Source organism: Medicago sativa, chromosome 6 (assembly GCF_051527215.1).
Source record: "Medicago sativa cultivar Bolivia chromosome 6, Bolivia_mono, whole genome shotgun sequence".
NCBI classification, from domain to species: domain Eukaryota; kingdom Viridiplantae; phylum Streptophyta; class Magnoliopsida; order Fabales; family Fabaceae; genus Medicago; species Medicago sativa.
This window is the reverse complement of record NC_140754.1, coordinates 97603919-97622684: the sequence shown is the minus strand read 5'-3', so window position 1 is coordinate 97622684 and position 18766 is coordinate 97603919. Positions and strand designations below refer to the sequence as shown.

At 33.2% G+C, this 18766-nt stretch overlaps 4 protein-coding genes across 6 annotated transcripts; 2 read left to right on the top strand and 2 right to left on the bottom strand.

The window, feature by feature from the left end:
• The first annotated feature begins 355 nt into the window (after positions 1-355).
• LOC146918729 (methyl-CpG-binding domain-containing protein 2-like) lies at positions 356-3726 on the top strand. 2 transcript variants are annotated; one of them, XM_085720357.1, is made up of 6 exons: positions 356-453; positions 635-696; positions 1824-2413; positions 2602-2655; positions 2799-2932; positions 3297-3726. In XM_085720357.1, the coding sequence occupies exons 3-6, from the start codon at positions 1848-1850 to the stop codon at positions 3452-3454; spliced, it is 912 nt and encodes a 303-aa protein (XP_085576483.1). In that variant the 5' UTR covers positions 356-453; positions 635-696; positions 1824-1847; the 3' UTR covers positions 3455-3726. The 2 variants fall into 2 exon arrangements, with proteins under 2 accessions (XP_085576483.1, XP_085576484.1); XM_085720358.1 differs by having other exon boundaries at positions 356-539.
• A 744-nt stretch (positions 3727-4470) lies between these two features.
• On the bottom strand, positions 4471-8149 carry LOC146918728 (U-box domain-containing protein 52-like). 2 transcript variants are annotated; one of them, XM_085720355.1, is made up of 7 exons: positions 7805-8149; positions 7449-7525; positions 7238-7359; positions 6838-7088; positions 6679-6742; positions 4936-6571; positions 4471-4836 (listed from the first exon to the last, which is right to left on the bottom strand). In XM_085720355.1, the coding sequence occupies exons 1-7, from the start codon at positions 7986-7988 to the stop codon at positions 4753-4755; spliced, it is 2418 nt and encodes an 805-aa protein (XP_085576481.1). In that variant the 5' UTR covers positions 7989-8149; the 3' UTR covers positions 4471-4752. The 2 variants fall into 2 exon arrangements, with proteins under 2 accessions (XP_085576481.1, XP_085576482.1); XM_085720356.1 differs by having other exon boundaries at positions 6838-7085; positions 7805-8131.
• A 3963-nt stretch (positions 8150-12112) lies between these two features.
• Positions 12113-13483, top strand: LOC146918727 (uncharacterized). Its single transcript, XM_085720354.1, has 2 exons — positions 12113-12498; positions 13227-13483. The coding sequence occupies exons 1-2, from the start codon at positions 12172-12174 to the stop codon at positions 13305-13307; spliced, it is 408 nt and encodes a 135-aa protein (XP_085576480.1). The 5' UTR covers positions 12113-12171; the 3' UTR covers positions 13308-13483.
• A 1208-nt stretch (positions 13484-14691) lies between these two features.
• Positions 14692-17651, bottom strand: LOC146918726 (pollen receptor-like kinase 1). Its single transcript, XM_085720353.1, has 3 exons — positions 16818-17651; positions 15838-16482; positions 14692-15669 (listed from the first exon to the last, which is right to left on the bottom strand). The coding sequence occupies exons 1-3, from the start codon at positions 17482-17484 to the stop codon at positions 15065-15067; spliced, it is 1917 nt and encodes a 638-aa protein (XP_085576479.1). The 5' UTR covers positions 17485-17651; the 3' UTR covers positions 14692-15064.
• Between the last annotated feature and the right edge of the window lie 1115 nt (positions 17652-18766).

Here is an 18766-nt window from a genome sequence, read left to right as displayed (position 1 = left end):
AAATGTCAGTTTATTTAGTTTTTAAGTGAACGAGTCACCGATTAAATCCGATTTAATCCGGTTAAATAGTTATATAAATTTAATCTCAAGACCGAGTTATCTAACCGAGTCATCCGAGTTGATCCGGTTCAGTCATGCAGTTTGACCAATGACTCAGTAGTTCAACCATTGACTCAGTGACCCAGTACTCCTGCCGAGTCGATGACCGAGCCGAATTTTAAAACTATGTGATTAACCATTGTAACGATTTATGTGGGACCCTAGCCGAATTTTAAAACTATGTGATTAACCATTGTAACGATTTATGTGGGACCCTATGAGTAGAATATAAGGGACAAGAAGTAGAGTTAGAAGTAGAATAGAGAAAGAGAAGAGAAGCTCCTTCCTTACATTGATTTGTGTGACGAAATTCTAAGCAACAAACTCTCTGTCACATAAATCTTTCACTCTTTCGTACGTTTTTCTTCTTCAACCTTCAAAACCTTCTCTAGATCCCCTTTTTAGATCATACATAAATTTCATCATTATGCTTCAAAAATGTTAGATTTTGTTTCATGCAACCTTTTCTTTATTTAGATTTCATCAAAATCTTATCTTTATATGCTCAATTGATGATCTGATTTTGTTACCACAGGTTTAAGGAACAAAGATCTTAACTTTGCCTCTTGCTGTGTTCTTCTACCTTCCTCCGACAAGGTTTGTCTCTGTTTCATGTCTACCTCGTACCCTACATTGTTTGTGTTTTTTCAATAAAGTTTGTTTTTTTTCTTAATAGGGGATATCCCTTTTACTGCCCTAGACTGTTATTTATTGTTGGGCTGTGTTTGGTTGAAATGGGTCATTTTGTTTTTGTTATGTGTTAATGGTAATCTAGCTAATTGTAGCTTAAGGGTTAAACTTTAACCAAACCACCATAAAATTGATATTTTTTTTCCTGTTATTTCTATGTTATACCTTTTTTTTTTTTTGTGTGTGTGTGTGTGTGTGTGTGTGTGTGTGTGAATTGTGCGCAACTGCAGAGAGTAATCCCTCGAGTTGGGTGGCAAAACTCTCTGAAGAGATTTATCACTGCTACATTCCTAAAGCTTGATTTGAACCCATGACCTTCTTGGGTCTATATGATACCATTTGTGCTATGCTCTTTATGATGTTCATTTCTAATTTAGTAACTTGGTTTTATAATGATTACAGCTAGGTATGAAACCAATCAAAATAGGTGAATCTAGGTCCTTTGCCACTTTCTACATTTGGTTATGAGATAATAAATGATTTTGAATGTCTTTCTTGGCAAATGAAACTTGCATTCTGAGAGGGTTAAATTTACATTCCAAAACAGTATTTAATTTTTTGGCTATTTATGATTTGTTATGTGGAATCTTGTTTTGAGCTTGGGTTAGCTGCTTTTATACTGTTTCCAAGTTTGCCACCAAGTTTTCAAGGTCCTAGACGGGGTTTCCTAACCTATGTCTTAATCTATTCATTTTCCTTCTTTGAGGGTTTTGAATGTTGTGCACAACGTTGTTACTATCGGGCTATTCGTGCGACTCGTGTGATGGTTCGAAATGATATCAGATGCAATTGATACATATCGAAACACTAATATCCAAATTTTTCCGCTTCATGATTCAAAAGAAGATATGCATAGCTGTTGAGTGGGTCGATATACAGTCTCAAGAAACATGTCAATAACGATTCTCTGTGTGTTGAATTTATTCAAGAATGTGATTTTGCCTGATTAAGTATATTTCATAAAGTTTGTTGTTTAACAATATTAAGGTTTATTGTTTTATTATTTATTTGATCCGTTTTTTTGAATGTATCAGGTGCGAGATTTCTAGGAAAATCAAATGCATCGTGCTTCATTTTCTCTTACACCCAAGAATCAAGTCAAGGACCAAACAGGTTCAAGTTTGCCCAATAATCAACATAGAAGTCTTCCTGATCCCATATATGTTTCTTCTTCAGATGATGAAAATAACCTCTCTAATGATGACGCATCTAAGCAGCTAGTGCTTTATGACCCTGAGACAAATGCAGACAACACAAATCAACTTACCCCTGATCCTATTCAGTGTAGACCTCCACGTCCGCGAAGCAGACCTCCAGGCTCAGCTCCTAGAGTTTTGCCAGCAGTTGGTGCTTTCACTGTTCAATGTGCTAACTGTTTTAAATGGAGGCTGATACCAACCAAGGAAAAATATGAAGAAATTCGTGAATATATCCTTCAAGAACCCTTTGTCTGTGACAAAGCTCGTGAGTGGCGACCTGATGTATCTTGCGATGATCCAGAGGATATTTCTCAGGATGGCAGTAGGATTTGGGCTATTGATAAGCCAAGCATTGCACAGCCTCCAGATGGATGGCAGCGACTGCTACGAATCAGAGGTGAAGGAAGCAGCAAATTCGCAGACATGTATGTATCCATTATTATTGGTCATTCTTTTTATCTGTTATTAGAAAATACATACAACCTTATAAAATGATACAACACCACTGCTCTCCCATTCATTATAAAAAATTTCTGCTAGAAAGTCTACCCTCATGGAATTTATAATTTGTTTATCATCATTTTGTCACTGTTCTGATTTTTTAATATATCAGATACTATGAAGCACCATCAGGCAAGAAACTGCGCTCAATGGTTGAGGTCCACAAGTACGTTCCCGCCGCTTCTGCTTTACTATCTCTGCAATGTGACCTTGAAAGCTACCTTGTCTTAATTGAATTATTGTTATCATCATTATTAAACATCGTCTTTCATCTTTCTTACATTTTGCTCCTGGTGCTTGTGTTTTAAGGTTCTTGGCGGAACATCCTGAGTACATGACAGCTGGTGTAACTCCTGCACGGTTCTCATTTCAAATTCCTAAGCCATTGCAAGAAAACTATGTGAGGAAGCGCTCTCATGCTAAATCTATTGAACCTGAGCAAGGTACATAAAATTTTAACCAAATCACAAGGGTTTGTATAATGTTAAACTTGATGCACCAAAATTTTATCCATAAAAACTTTAGGGTGGTAAAGTGTAATTTGTACATTACTTTATATCTTTTTCACACATACACGTTCCGGCTTCTGTTTTTTTAAGACATCCATTTTATGTTACTTTTTAATTCATCTTCAGGTCCTTATAAAGTATTATACTATTGTTATTCGCCATGTATTTTTTCCAATAGTGAAGTATGATTTTGTACATGGTGTGTATAGCGTATCAAAAAGTAAATGTTAATCTAGCACCCTCTTTTTGAATGAAATGTTGTTGCTGAGGGTTGTGCATGGTGATATCTGTGATGCAGTGAGTCCTTTAGCTTGGGTAGGTCCAGAAGATGGTAATTCGGATGAGGGAACACTGGGGCTTCCTGGTCCATGCATGGAATCACATGTTTCTGACCCTGTTAGCCGTCCTGCAAAGAAGCAAGCAACTGAGAGTTCCCTATATAAAGATGCAGTTTAGTAAGAACATTCGTTCATATGTTAAAACAGAAGGAAGGACCTGATCAGATCTCTTAATCCCCTTTTTTTGCGTTACTTTTGGGTGTAATATTGCATCTTACTCTGTAATGTCTTGCAAATAGAGAAATGTATGATTTTTTGGAAGTGTTACGATGAACTGCTACAACGGATGGAAGGTATAGCTTGGCATGTATTTTGAGGTATGAACTGAGCATGCCGAAAACAATGTGTATAATGATATATTATCAGTTTGGGTTGAAAAGTATTATCCTAGTCTTTTGAGTATACTAGAAGTTAACTGAGAATATCAATATCTAATCTTTATGCTTGTCGTATTCTGCTATATTCCGCTAGTATTTTGCCGGAATATTTGTTCCAGCAAATTCGAAATTTGAGTTTGCCTGAACAGTGTTTTTATTTTATTTTAATGAATTTGTTTTTCTGACAAACTCAAATTCAATTTTTATCACTAGTCTATTTCTATTCTGTGATGAATTTTTTAGAACCTATTTCTATTTTACAAACTTAAATTTTGAATTTTCTTGAAGAAATTTTGGTTGGACATTTTTCTGTGCATATTTATCCGTAACAGCACAGCTTATCTCCAAATTTAAATTTTGAATCACATGTTTGCAGCGCCCCTACAAAGTTAGATGTGTATGCGAAGCCAGGATATGTTGTAATATTTAGCCAAGTTGTTCTCAATGCTTTAGAATTATTTAATTCAGTGTATTATAGAAAGAAAGGTTTTATATGACTTGATAGTTTTGAATTTATATAGTTGCAGGCTTGGTCTGCCTATATATGCTACTGACATTTTTCCTAGTCTACATGGTATTGCTCACAATTTGAAGATCATATTTTTTGAAAGCTAGTTATCACAGTTAAAAAAAAGTCTCAGATCATTTTCAGAGTGCAATTTTCTTTTCTTCAATTATATCAAATAAATTAAATGATGTGATTTTAGTAAAATCTTGAGATTAGAGGAAGTATTACCATATAGAATGGGATCAAGCATAGTCAGATGGCAAACTTTTACTATATAGAATGGAATTTGGATTTCATTTACAGACAAAATTCCTGGGACAAGTATAGTATCTTTATTGAAATTTTGAATTATACATTCAAGTCAAGGGGGTTACAGATTTTGGCTGGATACTTAATTTTCCCAACGATGCATCAATCATGCATCCATATGCATGGTAGGTAACCTTAAACCTGACTTGTATGTGGCTGCCTGATGTGATGTTGTAGAACCAACAGAAGGAAAACGTTAAAGAACTATATATACTCAGACCATTACAGTCTTCCAAGTGATGACGTGCTTGAACGGCTTTCATATCCGGAGCTACCAGACAAAGAACTGGATTGACTCATAACGTCCTGCAACAAAACATACATATTTATAATTCAATATTAATAATTTGATATTGTCGATGCGATATTATTATATAATTAATGAAATCACATGAAATGCCTCACTTGATTTGTTGAAGAAGTTGAGGAGTTGATGAAATAATTGTTGTTACTTCTGGGATTGAATGCTGCTGCACCACCTCTAAACATCATCATAGGCATGTTTTCTTCGGCGAATATTCTGAGTTTGTTGAGCTCAGGAAGCACAACTTTTCCAAGATCAGGTCTATCTTTTCTCCTCATTTCAGCACACTGAAGGCAAAGTTTGGCGAAATGCAAGGTGTGTTCCATAGGCCAGTCTTGAACAGCAGGATCAAGCATGTCAGCAAAAGTTCCCTTATCAATAGATCTACCAACATGATGAGTCAAACCCATTGGAGGTTTGGCGGTAATCACTTGTAAAAGCATGATTCCAAGTGAGTAAATATCAGATTTGATACCAAGCATGCCGGTTTGCTGGTATTCAGGGTCAATATAACAGAAAGTTCCAGCAGTCGAAGTCATGCGATACTGAGTGACAGTGTCTTGAACAGAAGGAGGAACAAGCCTTGCTAAACCAACATCACCAATCTTGCTCACATAGTTTCGGTCAAGCAAAATGTTTCCAGGTTTTAAGTCACGATGCACAATCGGTTCTGGTTTGGTCTGGTGAAGGAAAAGAAGCCCAGTGGCTATTTCAGCAGCAATTTGGAATCTCAACTGCCAAGGAAGAGGTGGTTGTTTACCTCTCCTAAACAAACAATCATCCAAACTTCCATTAGCCATGTACTCATACACTATGCAACCATATTCCGGACATGCTCCCAACAGAAGGACCATGTTTGGATGTCTTATACAACTCAACACTTCAACTTCCTGGTTAAATTGTTGCCTTCCTTGAGCTGCATCTGATTTCAACACTTTGATAGCAACCTGTGTATGATCAAGTTCACATTTGAAAACAGGACCATACCCTCCTTCACCAATTTTAAGACTATCTGAAAACCGGTTTGTTGCCTCTTCAATTTCCTCTATACTGTATCTTCTGTATCTGGCAGTGGTGTAAGAATCTTCCGTCTTCTTCCTCTGGCTTGCTTCCATTTCGCTTTTCCTCTCTACGTACATTCGTTTTTGTGCTTCCAACGTTGCGATTCTCTGAGATGCTTCGGCTGCTTTGAGTGCAGCTTTACACTTTTCTTGCTCCATCTCTACCATAGCCATAGCTGCTCCTTCCCCTTCCCTTGCCTCTTCCAACTTCTTTTCTTCTTCGGATTTCCAACGTTGAAGCTCTATTGCCTTCTGCTTGGCTGTGAGTGCTTCCTTGCAAGCTGAACTATACATTTCCATAGTCTGTTTTAGTTCAAGCTTGAGCCTCCTCATCTCTGATTCGACTTCATCGGTGGCATCAGATAACCTTAATGAAGAAGGACCATTAGAACCTTGGGAGCTGAATGAATAGTTATCCAAAGGAGTCGACAAGTCAATCGACTTTGGTCCTCCACCAGAATAGGATGAAGCGAAGCTGTTTCTTGCATCGTATTCGGATGAAAGCCTACCAGTAGGATGTCCATTACTAATACTACTATTGGAGTCTAGATCATCAATGCTATACAACGAAGGAAATATTCGATCAACACTCGGTCTTCCACTGCTCACAAATGATATATCTGAATCATTAATCGATGACTCGTATGGTTTGTTTCCTCTCCTGTTGAATGGTGATCTGATCAAAGAATGTCATCATCAACATCATCAATTAGTATCAATGAATGAATGAAATTATTCTTATTATTAGATTAAATTAAGTGAATATATATTGTAACAACATACATCATTTCTTGGTCATCATCCAACCCCTGCCTCATCCCATATGCTGCATGCCTCTCTGCTGAAGCTGTATATATATTTCATTCATACATACAATTAATCAAATTTGTTGTAACCATATATAAAACCAAATTATTAATTATTAAATTAATGTAGACATACGTCGTGGTGGGTAGTTACGCAACATTTGAGGGTCTGATCGTTCGGGACTTCTCGTTGGCATTGCATGTGGCTGTTGAAATTGGTTGCCACGCTGTGGTATAGTTTGTGGCGTCGCCACGACCGCTGGTTTTGGAATTGGAGCTGTTGCAGATTTAACACTTTGTATTTTGCCTTTAGATATAATATATATAGTGCAAAATGCTGGTGCTCCTTTTGAAACTGAGGTTGGAACATCTGTTGTCCTGAACCTTCTGTCATAAATTGTTCATCATATATATCACACCATTAAATTATATATACATCATTCAATCAAATTAATCAATACTTTGTTGCAAAATATAAGAAAAAACGAGTCAAGGAAATTTGAACTTTCTTGGACTAAGATGAAATATTAACCTACCTAACAATACCTCCTTTTGAACATGCCCCAAGTACAAGAAGCTCAATAGAATGAGTGGAAATACAATCTATTAATGCCTTTGGTATATCTGTATCTTCCAACAACAATTCATTGCATTGTATCTGCAATTTCAAATCATTTTTTTTTTTAATTTCCCTTATTATTGAATTAATTACAAAAATTAATAAAACATATATGATAATGTCCTTACGTTTTTTCTATTGCAGAAAACACGAAATGAATCAAAAAGATCTCTGGATTCACTATCCATGACATCTTCGTCGTTGGCTGCACCATATTCAAGCCACAAATTAATTATTAATATTTTTATAGTAAAATAAATTCCATTCATTCAAAAACTAAAATTAATAAAATACATTTTTATGGAAGAATTAGTTTCTTGTTGAATGTGTATATAATTTAGATAATGTACATATATGCATTTCCATATATTGAAAACCTAGGTACAAAATTAAATGAGGTTAATTTATTGCAACATATTATGTATGTTGATGCATGGTTAATATAACATGATATATAAGGTAGATGAAGGAAAGAATTACATACATGGTATGGAAGTGGAAGAATTAGATTTTTGTTTAACATGTATTAAAAAGAGACATTGATCTTTGGGAAGAAGATTTTCAACAGCCCATTTGACTGCATGTTGGCTTGTTTTATTATTCTCAATTGCCACAGCCACAACACGTCCTGCACCATACTTTTTTTCTGCTCCATTCAACCTGGACATTGTGATTATTTCTATAGTATATGATATGATATGATTAATCAATCAATGTTAGCTAGTATTTGAAAGAATGCTTGAGAAAAAAGAATTAACTAGCAATTTGAAATAACAAAAACCTAACATGTTGTTATATCTTGTTAATTATGTTAGTTAATTTGTTAAAACTCCAACGCCAGTCTGTGTGAGTGGTTTTTCGTTGGAGTTTTAACAACAAAAGAAACTCAAATGGAGAGTGCAAATTCTGTATTAGCTAGATCATTGTTGTTAGGTTCTAAATTTAGTGAATATATATCTATATGCTCCATCACAGCGATATAATTGGAATGTTTTCAAAACAACCCTTTCATTTTGGGTACGTACAATTTTGACTTGGTTAGCTAGGTATCTTTTCTACCTCCTTAATTTGACCAAAACATAAGCATTTTAGCTTGTTACAGTTGTAGTTTGATTTGATGCACATGATATGAAATGGCAAAATAGAAACATAATCATTGTTTTTATTTTTTTTACTTTTTTCTGTATAACATACATTTTTTTTCTTCTAAAAACAAAACGATATTCAATACATTCAAATTGATAGATCCGACAACATTAATAACGTAAAAATGAATCTACGAACAAACTCACAACATCTAAATTAGTAGCATACAACAACAAAATGCCTATATATAATATGATATACTTAAAGTGACCGACATGGGCGAATCCCTTCACATCAATGGGGTAGCATTGGCTACACCAAAAGAAAAATAAATCTTGCATAATTAGTATAATTATGAGGGTAGCTACTCCATTAACATATTACTTGATTACTCCAAACAATTTTGTTGGTTTAAAGAAAGATGCCCTTAAAAAAAATACTTATAATCTATTTAGTTTAGTGTCAATTATAAATAAATTCAACTTGTTAAAACTTCATAGAATTCAACTTTTATAAATTATTATTGTTAGATTTTATTTTCTTCGTTGTCGTTTCGTTAAATATAACTAAAAATTATTGTAAATTTATTTTACTTATTAATTAAGTTTAATATATTATTTTCAAAAATATATTTTACTTCTTATTTATATTTGCCCCCTCGTAACAAATGTGCTAGCTTCGCCGCCGGTGATTGGAGTAACCATGCTTGTCTCCAAATTTGCAAGGTTGACGACTTAATCATTAATTGAATAAAAAATCTTTTAGAAGGAATCAAATGAATTAGATTCCCATTTATAATCGGAACAGTTTGGTTCATCTAAAGATCTATTTGTTTGTTTGAAGAATTCTTCACAACCGACCTCCCACTAAAGATAATTTATAACGAAGTGAGATGCAAAATTTATCATGACCTTTTTTATGGCCGATTGTGATATGAATGAAATATCTACTCCCTCATTCTTTTATTGTCTAGTTTTCAAAAGTTATGGATGAATATTTTATCATGGGTAAGAATTAGTTGTGTAATAAAAAATAACTGCTTTACTCATGTTATTTGATTGGCATGTATGAAAAATGATACTCCATCTGTCTCAAAATACATGTTAAAGTCAACCATTTCACATATGCCAATGCACAATTTTGACCGTGAATATCTTCAATTATCTAAAGTAAAAAATTATAAAAATTTAATATTTTGAAAATATTTGTCGAGACAAGTCAAACAACATCTTACATGATAATGTTTGTATTTATACATTAAGAAAAAAGTATGCTCAAAGTAAGTCAAGTGAATAGTGCACGTTGCAAAAATTGGACATGTATTTTGAAACGGAGGGAGTATTTATATAAGAATTTTATGACAACTTTCTCTCTCATACTCACATTATTGTTTTATCTTTTCTCTCTATTGTTTTGGTTTCCGTGTCAATATCCATTTTTCTTTGTAAATTTATGGTTGTCGTTAAAGTTGTCACACAAATGGTTGTTTAAATAACACATCTCTTTTATTTGGATAATTTAGAAGCATCATAGTTATTTGGTGTTTAGTAATTAACATTGCTTAATTCGTACATCTTTACAGATGATACAATTTTCGTATGGTATGGTCTTGGATCAAGTACAAAGCCAACAAAATTTTCGTTTGATTTCTTTCACCGAAGTACTCAACCTTTCATATGTTTATGAGTGATTTTATACGTAATTTGATCATAGGATTTTTTTTTCTCCTGATTCGAAGGCACCAATGTTTGGTCATATTTTTGTAATTGATAATTTTGTGTCTCTTTGATTATTCAATTTTTTTTTTAATCTTTTCAATCTTAGCACTTCTTAGGGTGTGTTTGTTCAAGTTATATTTGTAGATTTCTGGGAATAAAATCGTAAAAATGCATATGTCTATGTTTGTTACAAGTTTATTAAATTTTATTCCCGGGTATAAAATGTTCCTGGGAATAGAAAAGTTTTCCCAAAGAAAATGGTGGGAATAAAGTTCCCATGGAGATGTGCAGCGGCGAAGCTCACAAAAAATTTATGCAGAAGCCGGAGCCAACTATAAAGAAGAATTTTTTTGAAAACAGACATATTAAATTTAAGGATAAAATATAATTTTTTTAGTCCCATAAATTATAATTTTTTAGGTTTAGTCTTTAAAAAAATTATTCAATTTTTGTCTCAGTTTTTAAAAATTTTACAAAAAAAAAGTGTTTTTAGTCTTAAATTTAATCTCTAACAAAAAAATTAAGGACTAAAATTAACAAATCTTAGAAACTTAACATAAAAATCACTATTTTAGTCTCAATTAATAAAAAAAAATAATAATTTAAGAAACGTGATTCACCCTCTACTTATTTTAGTGTTCAATGTATTCTTAATATATATTTTTCAGTTTCTGTGAATTATTAATTTATTTTCTTGGGACTGAAAATTATAAAGGGATCTCTCGAAAAATTATTATCTTATTATTTTATCGAATTTTTCAATTTTTTACATTGGCCCAAGTCGGGACCGGACAAATTTATTATTTTAGAGAGTTTATTAATTTACCAAGTATTAAATTAAAGAGTTTCTACTGTAGTTTTTTTACTTTATTATTTATACTAATTTTTGCAACTAAACTTGTTTGGGGTAGCTCAATGTTTATTATTTGAGGTAGCCGAATATAAATACATACCGACTAATACAAGAATAATATTTTTTTTGGGATAGCCAAGGCTACCCCTCCCATATGAGGGGTTACGCCCCTGGAGATGTGAATAAAATTATGTATAATTACCTATTATATTCCCTATTTTTAAGGTTTCTTGGAATATTATAATGTTAATCAATAATCTTTTTTCTAAATACCTTGGAATAAAATTCCTGTCTTTATATTCCAATGAATGTTATTCCTAAGAATAAGTTTGTCACACTTGAAACAAAGACACCCTTATGCTTTAGTTGTCTGTTTTTAATATTTTTCGACCTTTAAAAAAAAAAAGGCATACATTCACTTAAATACTTGTACATATATACATTTTTGTGTGCAAATACATTTTATAAAAAAATATTCAATCAAATAAATTATTAGACATGTTTATGGTAATCTGTTAAATCGTTTATAAATGTGTTTTTAACTTGGTAAGTTTTTTAATTATATTTGGAATATAATTTAATGGGAATATCAAATCTATAATTATTATGGTTTTTCTTTATTTAGTAAAAATAAATTAGAGTAAGAAAATACACTTGATGTGGTTAAATGATATTTTCATATCCTTAACCAGTACCCCGGGGGCACCGGTTAGCATTTCTCATATATATATATATTTGTAAGAGAGGGACAAATCCGAAACAAATTTACTTCAACAAGAGCCATATTAGAGTTATTGAATATTTTTTTTGAGAGAAATATTTTTTTTATGAATAGTACTTAATTCTTTTTTTATCTCTCCTTTTTCTTTCTCAATTTTTTTTTTTGTTACACCTTTTTCTTTCTTAATTGACCTGTCTTTCCTTTTAGATGAGTGATTTTAGTTATTATTATTAAAAAACAATTAAAACACGGATTGATGATAGAATAACGCGGAGTGAGTCATCCAACGGCTGTTAGTGGCCCAATCAACGGCCCTAATTAATCGGAAAATTTCCTTTTTGGTCATAAAATTGCATGATCATAGTGAAATCAAACTCCTATATAATAGTATCACTATAAACCTTTCATCATCATCACTCATCACATTGCAAATCAAAAAACAAAACAAAACAACGTGATTTCAATTTTTCAAAATGAATCGTTATATTGATTTCTCTTTTGCATTCATCTGCATGTGCATTGTTTTCGCCGAAGTTGGAGGTTATTCACCTTCACCTTCGCCGTCACCACTTTCATCTCCAACACCATCCCCTTCTCCGGCTACTGCACCTGCCCCGACAACTAAACCACCGGTATCATCTCCAGCACCAGCACCAGCCCCTGTTAGTCCTGCACCGGCACCGGCACCGGTTCCTGTAGGATCTTCACCCACTCATGCTCCAGAAAACTCACCTCCATCAAAGGCACCTGTGGCGGCCCCAATACCAACATTGCCGAATTCACCTGTTGAGGTGGATGAAGTAAGTTTCTAATTCCTCTTTTCTTTGTCGTTTATAAATATAACATGTTGGTTTTGTACAACATTGTGCATGCTTTTAGATCTGTATTACATTTTACTTGTGTTGAGTTTATGTATTTTTTATACCGTAAGTCAAATATGGTGCGTCAAGCGTGCCACATGATTAAATTTAAATCGATCTAAATAAAACTATATATATATATATATATATATATATATATATATTTTATGTTTTGTAAAAATCAAATTGAATCATATTTTTAAAACTCGATCTAAACAGACCTAGATGAATATCTATTTGTTCTTTTACCGGAAATTCTAACCGGTGCCCCGGGTCACTGGTTAAGGATATGAAAAAGGAAATTATATAATAGTTAATACATTGAAATTGTGTAATTAATTTATAATAAAGTCAAAACAGTTTCTTTTTATGGTAATAATTTCCTTTTATGATATACTTAATCAGGGCTCCAGCAGGACCCTTCTTTTATTAGTATTTTACATTGCATATTAGTCTATTGATAGTTTGTATTTTTAGAAATATATTCAAGTTTTTCTTTTACGCTCAAATATATTCAAGGTTTTGTTCATATATAATTGCGTTACTTTATTAGGTTAATTAATAATTAATAAATTACTGATTTTGCTACATTAATAAAATGTAGTTTTTATATTAATTGTATCAAATATAAATTCTGAAATTTATGCCTTCAATTATTTCTTGTCCAGAATGGAGCAGAAAGCATGAGGAGTTTGAAGATGGTAGGAGGTTTAGCTTTGAGCTCGATTGTTCTAGTCTTCATCTTCTAGTCGAGTCTATTTGTAATTTCTAGCTCTTAGTTATGTTTTACTTTTTTCATATGTGTTTTTTTTTTTTTTTTGGTTACAATTTTCATATGTGTTATGAGTACGTAGTACATTTACTTTCTTTTAAGCAGACATCAAAATTCCCTTTATTTACGTTTGATATCTTCATACTTTTGGTATTGTTAATTAGTTCTTTATGTTTCGTTAAAAAAAAGGAAATTTAAGATATACATTTTGTCGTGGAACTTGTGTTGAAAATGACAATTTTTAAACTCTTTAGGAATAAATATATAACTTTTAAAATAAGGTTTCAATCTTTGATTCTTTAAGTTGCACTTTTAAGAGATTTGTGGTGAATATTATTATCATTATTTTGATACCTTGTATTTGTTTAATTTGTTTTATTTTATTTTATATCGTTTTATTTTTTAGAATTTGTAACTGTTTGACGGGGATGAACACCATACACGATGTTTTTTTTTTTTATTGTATAGATCTAAATTTTGGATGAAATTAAGTACAAATTGAGTTCCTTAAAATTTTACAAGCACGCATTTCATGTATAGAGATATATGTATGTTTTACCTCTAAAAAAAATCTATGTATGTTTTAAAACGGCATACGAACATTGTAATAACTTGATTTTTTATTTACCAAAAATCATTTATATATGTCCCTGTCAAACATGTAAAACTATGACTACAAATTTCGACAAATAAATAAATCAATTATAGGTTACATAAAAACATTAACTTATACAAAGAATTTAAAAAAATTTAGTTTCTAAAAATTGTATTTTCACCATTCTTACACTATCATTGACTACATCTACTCCTTCTCTTAGCCCTCATTTTAGGGATCCTCTAGTATGGACTCAATCACATGAACTTCTTTCCCTCAACGCACAATGGATGGTAGTAAACCAATTATTATAATGTGGGAGAGTATAAATTTGGTATCCCTATTGTGGCTCAAGTATAAAATGAATAAAAATTGGCTATTGAGCAACTAATTTTGTGACTAAATTATTTTGGTCTCTGTAAAATCTAGACTGGTCTTTAATTGAGTCTTTAAATCTTTAAATTGGTCGCTAAATAAATTTATGACTGATTTTGAGAAACTAATTTGCGAAATATCACTAAACCACTAGGTTATAATGTTAATGACCTATTTAGCAACTTAGGTTGATACTTTCAATCTCTAAATTGGTAACTTTATGACATTATTGGGCAGCGAAAAACCATTGATAACGCATGAGGGTCCTTTAACTAAAAAAATAATAATACTAATAGAGAGATAAAGACACATGATTACGCATGAGAATCACTAAAGCTATATGTTAATAAGAGCACCATTGGCGATCCTCTAAGAGAGACAGCGAAGGAAATTGCGATGCAAATAAACAAAAAAGGTATCGATTCAACCTCAAAGTGCACCTCATCTCAAATTCATTATTTACAATAAGCTCTTGTTCTCCTCAACTCTCCAATATACTAACCTCACCTCATTAATTACACTGGGAATTAAAACATTGAAACTAACCCAGTAACGTAATAGAGATGCATAGATATGAACACCATTGCTTTCCATCATTCATTCATTCATGCCATTGCCTTGCCTTGCAAGCATTCATGCCAAGTCATGTTGTTGGCAACCCTCATTCATGATGAAATTGATTTGATTTCTTCCTTGCCATGAAGACAAATCTTCCTTAATTTTGAAGACTCACTTCATGTATATAAAAGCTTCACCAGATATAACTAAGAAGAATTCAAATCATCCTCATGATTATTCTCTTGTATCTCTTGAATTCTTTCAGCAGCTTCTTTCAAATCCAATCTCTTATCAATATCCATATCACAACATGCCAATGCAATCTTCAAAAGCTTAACCATCTCCCCCTCATTATTACTTGTTAACTCCATATCTTTATCAAAAACCTCGCTACTCCACTCTTCCGGCACAACAGAATCCACCCAATTCGCTAAACTCAACTCACTCCCTTTACCACTTTGTTGTAGGAAATTAGCAGGAAGTTTTCCGGTTAGAATTTCCAAAATAAGTATACCAAGACTCCACACATCAGTCTTCTTTGTGATCCGCCCATGCTGCAAATACTCAGGTGATGCGTATATGACCATTATTTCGTGAGCAACATCCTGGTTTATCACAGGTACTAATCCGTAGTCGGTTAGTATAGGCTCCAATGACTCACTCAATAGAACATTTGACGATTTAAGATGACCATGAGGCGCAATCAAGTTTGGCATCTCCTTGTATAGATATTCAATCCCTTTCGCTATGCCTTTCACTATCTTCAATCTGCTTGGCCAATCAAGGCTTTCCTGTCCTATAGAATGGTATCCTGCATTAAATGTAAAAGTTAGTTATACTAGGTAGTTGTTCTCACTGGCTATATAATGCATATTTGAATTAATATGCTAGATCTTTCGGAAATAGTAAGAGGAAAAGGTGCGAAAATATTGAATTTATATTCTCGGATGTTTATTAGTTGAAGTGAAGAGGAAAATACCGTGAAGGCGAACGGCCAAACTGCCATTGGGAACATAGTCAGTGATAAAAAGTTTCTCGTCTCTTTTGTAGTAGTAAGCTATGAGAGGAAGGAGATTCGGATGATTCAACCTTCCTAGTCTTCTCATGTGCTCTTGAAACTCTGGCCTATTAACATTGTTCATTTGTTTGTATCTTTTGACGACAACAGTAGGGCCAGTCAACAAAGCAGCCTTATAGGATGAACTGTGACAACCACTTCCTAATATCTCAGCAGCGGCTCTCAAAAGATCTTGCAAATCAAATTCTGCAGATACTTCTTCCCTCACAAAGGACAACTTGCTATCTCCTTTTCTGCTACTGGTATTACTGCTTCCGCGTGATCTTACTGAACCATCGTCTGTATTATTATTTGATGATGATCCTTTCTTTTGATTATTATTATTATTATCCCTGCTGCTCGTGTTTGCACCTACACCAGCTCCTTCTCCTAATTCTTCTTGTTGTTTAGTTTTTCTTCTTTTCATAAGGACATATACTATTACTGCTGCAATCACAAGTAGTGCAAGACTAACAAGAACCAAGACCACAATACGGCTCAAATTTATTGGTGATTTCTTATTCGACGAACATGCTCCTAAAGGGACTCCACACAGCTTTTCATTACCTGCGCTGACCATCATTTCGTATCAATTCATTGAATAGTATATGCATGTTTGGGTTGACTAATTTGAGTTTTATCCACAGACATAAGTATTTGTAAGACTTTTTGACAAAAACTTTTAGAAACTACTTATGACATGTGCATAAATTGTTTTTATCTTTTGTTATAAAAACGGACATGAGGGCTTACATGATAAGATTTTATGCTTATAAGCGTTTAATTAAACTGTTTATCCATAAAAGGTATATATATTGCTAAACTAGCTTCTCTCTTTCTGTAATGAATGAAATCCACATTTATTCTTTGAATTCATGACTATATATACATATATATCTTACCAGAAAAAGATGAAGCTGGAATCTTGCTAAGGTTGGCAGGTATTTCACCCTCTAATTGATTATTTGCTACGCTGAATGATTTAAGCGATTCTCTAAATTCAGGAATAGGACCGGTGAATTTGTTTCCATCCAACCGCAATGATATCAACCTCGGCAATGAAGCAAGGGAAGTTGGAATAGGACCAGTGAACTGATTATTGTCGAGATAAATTTTCTTCAGCCACTGCATCCCTTGAAACGCTTCTGCTGGAATCTCGCCAGAGAATTTATTATTAGAAAGGTAAATGTTCTTGAGACCGGTGAGTTTGTTTAGGTTTGGCCACGTGGTATCGAATTGGTTGTTCATTAAGCTAATGGTTCTGATATACGGTAAATCTTTGATGGAATCGACGTCAATGTTACCTTTAAGGTTCATGTTTTCGAGTTTGAATCCCCAAACATTTCCTTTGTAACAAAGAACACCCGCCCAATTTGCATTATCACCATTACATGGAGGCATGGATGTGTTCCATGAAGATAATGCAACGTCGGTGTTTTGAAGAGAGTTTTTAAATTTGAGAAGAGAATCTATGTCTGAAATACAATAAGCAATGTTAATGAGATTAATAGAAAAGAAGAAAGTGATGAAGAATGGTGGTGCCATAATAATATATAGTGAAGGACACATGCATGCATATGCACACGCACACGCACACGCACATGCACTTAAGGTGCGGTGTGCAGCGCTAGAATGAAGAAGAGATGTTACTGAGGTTGATCAAGAACAGCTATGGAAGGTGGAGAGAGATGGAATTGCATATTTTTGAGATGGAGGAGAAAGAGAAACAAACGCAAGGAGCAGAAAGAAACAAAGCTAATAATAGAGTAAGGTTGTTTTGTTTCAGGTTGGTTGGTTAAGGTTGTTTTGTTTTGTTTTGTTTAAATATTAATTCAGATAGAAATAGAGATCCATAGAGTGAGTGAGGTTAATTAATCAATTGACCAAGTCCTTAATTTTATTAAATTTTATTTAATTTTTGTGTTTATCAAAGAAAATGGGCAAGACATGGCATGTGTTTTCCTTCACACACCAGAAATGCACGGCCAGCCTTTGAAATACCAGGCATCACTAATCATAAATAACATATATGGTTAGTCCAATTATAAAATTTCCTTAGTTTACATAAATTGCATCTTAGAAAAGATCACACAATTTTTTTTTTGCATTTTTATACTCACCGGGACGCGCCAAAGCTCAAAAAAGATAGATACTTCAACATTCCTATCAGTTATATTTTCACTAAACCAAGTTGGTTATGATAAATTGATTCCTTTGATTTACTCATTACATATAGCTTTTTTAAACCTAACTCATCCTTACAAATCCTCTAGTACTTTATATATTATATCAGCTTACAATAAACAATACAATTTATATGAGATAGTGATATAGAACTCAATTTGGATGAGAAGCTTAAATTTAAAGCATCCTTTACAATTTATTTATATGAGAGAGTGATATTGAACTCAAATAATCAAGAACAAAGAAGAAATCGTATTATTTAATGAAAAGTGATGAGCTCAAGTCAAGAGCTCTACAAAGACTGTGATTACTAATGACACAGTCCTGAAGGTCATGTTTGATCAACAATTCTATATATCACTGACCACGACATGTTGCAGCAGCGAGTTGTTCAACATCTGCCAAAGGATCAACTTGATAAGAAAATGTAAGCTTCCACAGATCGACCAAAGCCCTCTTCGTAGCATTCACTTGTCTTCATACAATCCTAAACCATGAACAATGACTATATTAAGAAAAACATAATCCATGAAGGAAATATAGCAAATCCTGCTGAACTTGGTTTTGGTCTTACAAATCCATTCAACAAGTTTTGGTTACAGTGAAGAAAGCAAAGCACTGTGAGTAAACTACCCAATCCAGCGATCCATCGGTCCTATGTGTGCGC

Coding starts and splice junctions, on each gene's coding strand:
- LOC146918729 (XM_085720357.1), top strand. CDS start 1,848: ATGCATCGTGCTTCATTTTCTCTTACACCCAAGAATCAAGTCAAGGAC. Junction 2,656..2,798: donor TCAATGGTTGAGGTCCACAA/GTACGTTCCCGC, acceptor TTGTGTTTTAAG/GTTCTTGGCGGAACATCCTG. Junction 2,933..3,296: donor ATCTATTGAACCTGAGCAAG/GTACATAAAATT, acceptor TCTGTGATGCAG/TGAGTCCTTTAGCTTGGGTA.
- LOC146918728 (XM_085720355.1), bottom strand. CDS start 7,988: ATGTCCAGGTTGAATGGAGCAGAAAAAAAGTATGGTGCAGGACGTGTT. Junction 7,526..7,804: donor TTCTTCCACTTCCATACCAT/GTATGTAATTCT, acceptor AATATGGTGCAG/CCAACGACGAAGATGTCATG. Junction 6,743..6,837: donor GCGTAACTACCCACCACGAC/GTATGTCTACAT, acceptor ATATATATACAG/CTTCAGCAGAGAGGCATGCA.
- LOC146918727 (XM_085720354.1), top strand. CDS start 12,172: ATGAATCGTTATATTGATTTCTCTTTTGCATTCATCTGCATGTGCATT. Junction 12,499..13,226: donor CACCTGTTGAGGTGGATGAA/GTAAGTTTCTAA, acceptor TTTCTTGTCCAG/AATGGAGCAGAAAGCATGAG.
- LOC146918726 (XM_085720353.1), bottom strand. CDS start 17,484: ATGTGTCCTTCACTATATATTATTATGGCACCACCATTCTTCATCACT. Junction 16,483..16,817: donor TCCAGCTTCATCTTTTTCTG/GTAAGATATATA, acceptor TGGTCAGCGCAG/GTAATGAAAAGCTGTGTGGA. Junction 15,670..15,837: donor TTTGGCCGTTCGCCTTCACG/GTATTTTCCTCT, acceptor CATTTAATGCAG/GATACCATTCTATAGGACAG.